General features: G+C 29.0%; 1 protein-coding gene across 2 annotated transcripts in view; it reads right to left on the bottom strand.

The window, feature by feature from the left end:
- The window catches only part of LOC106459802 (cAMP-regulated phosphoprotein 19-like), a 30,466-nt gene that overhangs the window by 9,602 nt on the left and 13,406 nt on the right, over positions 1 to 7,458 (bottom strand). For both annotated transcript variants that reach the window (XM_013919463.2, XM_013919464.2), the window contains exon 2: positions 5,828 to 5,932. In XM_013919463.2, coding sequence (XP_013774917.1) covers positions 5,828 to 5,932 — 105 coding nt within the window. The remainder of the gene's footprint in view (positions 1 to 5,827; positions 5,933 to 7,458) is intronic.

The following is a 7,458-nucleotide window of genomic DNA, read 5'->3' as shown; positions in this document are numbered from 1 at the left end:
TCCAAAGGGCAATAAAATTTAATTAGAAATAATTGTATACTGTTACAAGCTTTAAGCTAGTTAGGATAAACAACTGTAGTTTCCTGTTACAACTTGGAGTAATTCTAGAAAGAAAATGAGGAAATTTAACTTTATTTAGCATTTTTTTATGGTGGTTACGAGTCAAATTTACCAAATGTGTATAAAGTTAGGAGAGAGAAAATAAAAGATAAAATATAAAGTTTTGATGAAAGAAAAGCATTTGAAATTTATTTCAGTTTTAAGATTACACAAATGAAATTTGAAAATTCTCAGACGAAGAAAAGTATTTTTAACCTTAACATGAAAATCACTTTGCACTCAGAGCAGTCAACAGTTTGACTCCATATATTCATGGAGAAATTTTCAGTAAAAACACTATATTAAAGATTCTGTTTTTGTTATCTACAAAAGACATGTAATGTTTACTTAAAGCTTGCAAATTTTCATGAAGAAACAAAATATAAAAGTTATAGTATGGAAACTAAAGTTCTATTTGGGACTTAGGTCAAATTGACCAAGCCCATAGTGAGAGAGAGAGAGTTAACATAATGATGAAATTGGAGAATAATGAACTAAACCTGTTTGCCAGGTTAATAAACAAGAAGCTCAATATTGTCTAAGAAATGATATCAGACTCTAGAATGCATGTCTCAAAAGTTTGTAATTTGATTAACCCTTTCAACACAGGTGTTAGCCCACTGCACGTTCCTTGACATTTTACAAAGTTAAATTAAAAATGTAATCCAAAAACTTTATTATCAATGTGTGTCAATAAACTTGTCACTAGAAAGTAGTTCATAATTCAGATTTTTATGTTATCAAAGTTTAATTTCTTAATGCTCTATGTAAAGCACTAGTTCATAGCACCAACCCCATTTCTATGATGCTATACATAGCAATGTTTACTATACTTCTGAATCTATTAAGTCTGTCATGAAATTTGGTAAGCTTTTAGGTAACATTGCAAGTATGTTGTAAAAAAAAAATCAAAATGCTTAATAAAGTGTTTTTTATAAAGATGTATCTGTGAATGTATTGAGTCAGTCTGACTCAGACTGTGACTAGTCTGAGTAAAGGTGATGTTAAGAATAAAATATATTTTTCATCTTAGAGTTTAATGTTTTATTTTTATAATGCCTAGAACCTCCTAATTGAATACCAAAAACATTTTTGGTAAAATTTTACACTTTATCTCTGGTTTCCTCAACACCAATACTAGCTGTAGTGAAAGTTGAAAAAATGTGAAGTAAAAATAAACTTGTTTTCTATAAAGACTGCAGACAAATACAATTATTTATCTTAAACATTCTCAAGCTTGTAATAGTTTACATCTGTTTTTATTTTATTTCATTGTTTTACTGCTCTTTGTAATAAAGCAATAAATTACCTGGTAAAAGTTTAGTGCAAATAAAGTACTGAATTATATCATGAAATGCAGCTCGCATGCATTCATCATGGAAAAATTGTTTATTTAATTTTCTAATTTTTACATTTCAGTTACTTTCATAGGAATAAAAAGTTAGCATTTACATCTAGGCTAATTTTTTTCCATCAGAAAGACAAAGTATATAAAAAAACTTAAGCCTGCTTTTTTAATGATCTTTGTGGTACATAAAATAATTTTTAATTATTTCAAATATGCAATTTATAACACAAAACATTATCATGCAAAAAAATATAATATCCTAAAACTATTGTAAATTAAGTGGCTTTCTAACGATGCTATAGATATGTTAAAATAATCTCTTAGCTGGTCAAGTAAAGCTCCTATTATGGTAAACAATGAAACTAAGGTAAAGTTTCACAAAACCTGGCACATAAATGAGCTACCCACACTGAAACTGTATCAATTAAAATTCTTTCTTTCTATTGGTTCTAAATAATCCAACAGTAAATGTCTAAAAGAATTACTGAGATTTTATGATAGGCAGGATGTGATATGGAAGGCCTAGCATGTGGGTTTGAATTTCTTGTTTATACCTCAGTAAAGCAAGAAGCTTGGAGGCTATAAGTTGACACTATGGGTTAACAACATAATTTCTACCAAACTCAGAAGATCATGTGGGATAAAAATGAAATCTAAAATAGGCAATTCTGAGTGAAGATATGTCACTTGATACACAGAAGTGAACATTAAGAATTTAAATATTTCCATTTAATAGTAAGAAACTACAACTTGTATAATATTAAATTTTTGATTATAAACTACAATTTGATGTCAAGTTTATTGATATATATTGATAACAAAGTTATTTATTTAACTTTTCAATGTACCTCTATAAAAATTTCATGAATGTGCACTTCAAACCCCTGCCATACACACACAAGTAAATACATGTATAAGTGGGTATTTTATTCAAAGCTTGGTACATGCGCAAAAGTTTTTGAAATAGTGGCAAGTGGTAATAGCTATTAGTTCTATGAAGTAAAAAATAGCACTTCTAAAGGAAATATTTCCATTATATCTGTTTGTTGTTCAGTACAATGCTACACAATAGGCCATCTTGATGTATGGAAAGTTGATTTTTAGTGTTATAATAAGTTTTGGTTTTTGTAAGAGTAATCAATGTTTATTGTTATTTTTATAAGAATAACTGATTAGATGAATGTATCTGATTAGCAAATTTTACTAACAACTCAGACCTAATTGTGACAAGAACTTATGTATTCAATTATAAATGCTTTTTTTTAACCTATTGACCTTTTGCAATGGGAGCCCTTTAAATGCTTTTCTGCACAAGTCACTGTGTTACATTCAAAATTTAATTAAACACCTGTAAATTAAACACATGTAAATGAATTTAATATTATAATGTGTGTGTTATGATTATAAGTTTTATTTTATCCAAGTTTTAAGTCCTTTATTAAAAAACAAACATTTAAAAACTACTTAAAACTTCAGATGTATTGTCACATGAACAATGAGCTATGAAAAATCTCTACTTTGGCTCTCTGTTTCTTTAATAATACAATGATTACAGAGTAAAGGTATGTCTAGCCACTAAAATGCTTACATAACATTCTGAACATTTTTTTTTCTTTTTTTATTCCCCTGCTACTTTAAACTTTTATGACAAAATTGATGCATCTTGATTCATCATTCCCAGTAACCTTATAAGAAAAATACAGAAGGAAGAAGCATTGCTGGAAGGTAAGAAAATATCAAAAATACAGAAAATATACGAGTGGAATCACCTGCATTTAATCCTAGAAAAATGCAAAACACAAACATCAAAACATTTTATTGGTACTTTGAGTCAGAAAATATCTTGTGGTCTCAAGAAACATACTTTTCCAAGATAATCATTCAATGCACCATTATCAATTGTTACTTGTAAGCACTGATTATGTTGATTAGTGTCAAGTAAATTAATCTCTAAATTGAAATTACAATTAAATTGATTGTCATGAAGATAATCAACTAATCAAAATTAGTGCTTTAAATTATTCCAAATTATCCAGGTAGTCAAAATATTATGACATTAGATTAAATCAAGATTACTTAGTTTAACTAATTAGTGTCACAACACAAAAATAATCAACTAATTTAAATTGGTGTTTCCAATTATTACTATTTTCAATTAATCCAACAATCCAATTCCCATGTGAGAATATTCAAATAGCTGATTGTAATCAATAAATAAGCTTGACAATTAGACAAATACCAAATTCTACTTACCACCCAATTCTTCTAGGCACATACTAAAGATACATATATCCATAAAAGAAATGTTCATATATAATAGTATAGTACATGGTGATGGTGGATTTATCCAGAAGGCTACTGCTGCCATAAGCACAATTCCAAGAAAATAAGAATGTAGAGCACCTTGTATAAAAATAATATCTCCAGAGAGAGTTACAGGGATTCATAAAATAACTACAAAACATCTTCATCGAAATGGAATAGCTAAGTCAACAATACAACACCAATCAGGTAAACTCTTAATTTAATTCCTTCTAATCCCCCTCCTATTCTAAAAATTAGTGACACTTATGGACATAAAATCATGACACACAATAAGTACTGCCTGAATAATGAGACATAACAAATTAACCCTTTTACAACAGGTACCCCTTTAAATCCCTTTTTACACAAAGTCATTAAGTTACATTCAAAATTTAATCAAATAACTTTATTACGAATGTATGTCAATGAAATCAACATTTTATGTATGTTATAATTCAAAGTTTTGTGTTATCTAAGTTTTAGTTCCTTTGTTTCAAAATAAACCTTTAAAAAAATACTTCAGTTTTGTTGTCACCTGACCCATGAGCTATAGAAAATCTCAACTTTCACACTCTCTACGTTGAATTAGATAACCCCAGTCTGGTAAATGTATGTCTAGACAATAAGTACATTTACTTGCCCTATTGACACATATGTTCCAAAGTTCTTTAGCTGAGTTCTGTTCAAACTAGAGAAAAAATTTTCCAACCCCTGACAGGTGCCATGCCCACCTTCTCTACTATTCCTGGAGCTTTACAAGTCACATGTAGTTACTTGACACACATGTATGTAGTCATTAAAAAGAGCTCATTTTACATTATTATCCAACAATAGTTATTTTGAAATTGGTGCTCAGTTTTCATCATTGGGTAGGTGTAACTGCCAGTAGTATTGTTGGCTGCTTTGTCCACAATAGCATTTATAGTTGTTTCTTACCTAGATATGTTATAGTTGGATAGAAAGTAAAATTGCATTTAGGTTTTACTTTCATATCTTAGTTAATTATGTATTACTTATGTTTTAAAATACATAATTGAAAGGTTTAAACATTTTTCTTAAATTTATCTCAAACACTGCCTCAGTTCTCAAGGCTTACAATCTTGCAAGAGTGCAAGATAATTTTGCCATAGGCTTGCATCTGTCTCCTGAAGATACTGTACTACACCCTAAGGGCATTGTTGTCTTGTGTCGAGATGAATAATAAATGGTAAAAGACAGGAAAGGAAAATAAAACATTAAAAATTAAGTACATGTGAAAAGGAAAAAACCTGAAATTAGAAATATCACCAAATGCAGATCTTTTAAGATATTCTGTGAAAAAAAATTTAAACATTTTTCTCTTTCTTAATAATAAACATTTCATTGCACTGTATATTGATGATATATTGTACAGTTATTGATATGGAGAGGAAAAGAAAAATAAAATTAAAAAAATTAACCTTGAAAAAACTTTTGATATTCATTTAGGTTCTAGAGGTTATGCAAATAAAACTCAAAAAACTGTTAGATGAAGAAAAGTATTTTTATACTTAAAATACAAATCACCTTGCACTCGAACTATACAGAGTCTGAGTGAAAATAACTACAATAAATACATAACATATTTTTAGTAGAAAGACTTAATTAAAATAATGTCATTCTATATAATCTTTAACAACATCTTACCAGTTTTTATGAGGATACATTAAGAAATCTCAGATATACCATATGTGTTGTTACACACGTAATATTCCCCAGTCGGGTTCCTGCACATTGCAGGAAACTGTTGCAAAAGAGTTAACTACAGCACGTGAGAAGTACAGTGCTTTAATAAATAATGATAAAAAATATGTATATTAAATTACTAGACACTAAACTTTCATTTAGTGCTGTAGTGCAAAACCTACATACTGTATAGTTACATTTTTTTGGTCTTCTTGTAATTTCAGCTTTTTTTTCATTATCATAATAACTACATCCATATGAACTAAAATATGTCAGTAAAACTATAAAACTTAATAAACAACTATATTTAACAGATTGTACTATCCCATAATCTTACCTAATAAAGTACAAATGAATAAAAAAGAAACTTACTCCTTTATGAAGTCTTTTCTGCAAGAATGCTGAACCACCTGGCCGCATTGCCTGTGGATACTTAGCTCGGAGCTTTGCCTCCTCCTCCAGCTCTGCTTTTCTTAACTGTTTATATATAGAATACAGTTATAACAACTACAATCCAAACCTAATATTAGATGTATGGACATGCTAGAAATGTAATAAACATTACTTAAGATAAACTGGAATGTGAAAATTGGTGTTAACTGATTTCTATAAAACATTCTGTTTTCAAAATAAACACAGATATTTGAGATAGTTCACAACAGGAATTAGTCAACAACACAAAAACTGTTAGTGAAAACAACTTCTTTTACGTTATCACAAGTGTGCATAGTCCTACATGCAGATGTGAAAATCTTCCAATGCTCAAGTTTCTTTTTGAAATACCATTTCCCGTTTTCCGAGTTCCATTATTATACAAATAATGGATAGATTGTATAAATATTAGCAAGCAATAAATAAGAAACAGGGGAATTTGAAATCAATTTCTAAGTTACAGTTTAAGTATGACATAAGTTTAGATCAAATACAATAAAATTCATCTTACCTCTTGAACTACACGTCATACAAAAAAGGTCTGCCAATACAACCACAACTTTCTATTGGCATAGTTGTTTATGATACAATAAAGCCTAACAGTTTCCACCAAAATAACTTGAACATGTGCCAACAAGAACTTCTATAATGATAAATATTCTAATAGTAAAACTATAAGCATATATATTTGCTGCAACTGTAAAAAACCCAAGAGAAATAATTTTTGGCTCAATATTTCTCTTTATAAGCAACACTTTCATATTGAACATTACACTGATATTCATTTAAAATACCATTTTCCTGTACAACTGTAAAATCTTCAAGATTTTCATTAATATATATATATATATATATGCATGTAATGTTAATTTTGTATGACTTCAACGCCAATTTTAATAAGCTGTGTAAATTATATAAAAATTTTGTCTTTAAAAACAGAAATGTGCTATCAGTAGCATCTCTGTGCTGAATGCAGCTTAGTTTGGTGTCCTGCTTTGCAATGTCAACAAGTCATGAGTTGTACACCACAAGTTTTTTTAGTTACAATATAGCGGATATATAAGCTGTGTAAACTATATAAAAATTTTGTCTTTAAAAACAGAAATGTGCTATCAGTAGCATCTCTGTGCTGAATGCAGCTTAGTTTGGTGTCCTGCTTTGCAATGTCAACAAGTCATGAGTTGTACACCATGAGTTCTTTTAGTTACAATATAGCGGATATATAAGCTGTGTAAACTATATAAAAATTTTGTCTTTAAAAATAGAAATGTGCTATCAGTAGCATCTCTGTGCTGAATGCAGCTTAGTTTGGTGTCCTGCTTTGCAATGTCAACAAGTCATGAGTTGTACACCATGAGTTCTTTTAGTTACAATATAGCGGATGTATGTTTACATAACACGCATCTTTTCTTATTTCATTTGGTCAAAAAGTTTGTTTGTTTTATTTCATTGATGCAATGCATACACAATAATATATCTATAGACAGCAAGAGCAATTTAACTAGAAAAAGTGTCACTGGTGGTAAAACATACATTAAATAACTCCACTGAGAAACACCAGCATTGTAATG

Source organism: Limulus polyphemus, unplaced genomic scaffold (assembly GCF_000517525.1).
Source record: "Limulus polyphemus unplaced genomic scaffold, Limulus_polyphemus-2.1.2 Scaffold662, whole genome shotgun sequence".
NCBI lineage: Eukaryota > Metazoa > Arthropoda > Merostomata > Xiphosura > Limulidae > Limulus > Limulus polyphemus.
Note: the sequence above shows the minus strand (reverse complement) of the source record. Positions and strands in the feature narration are given on the sequence as shown.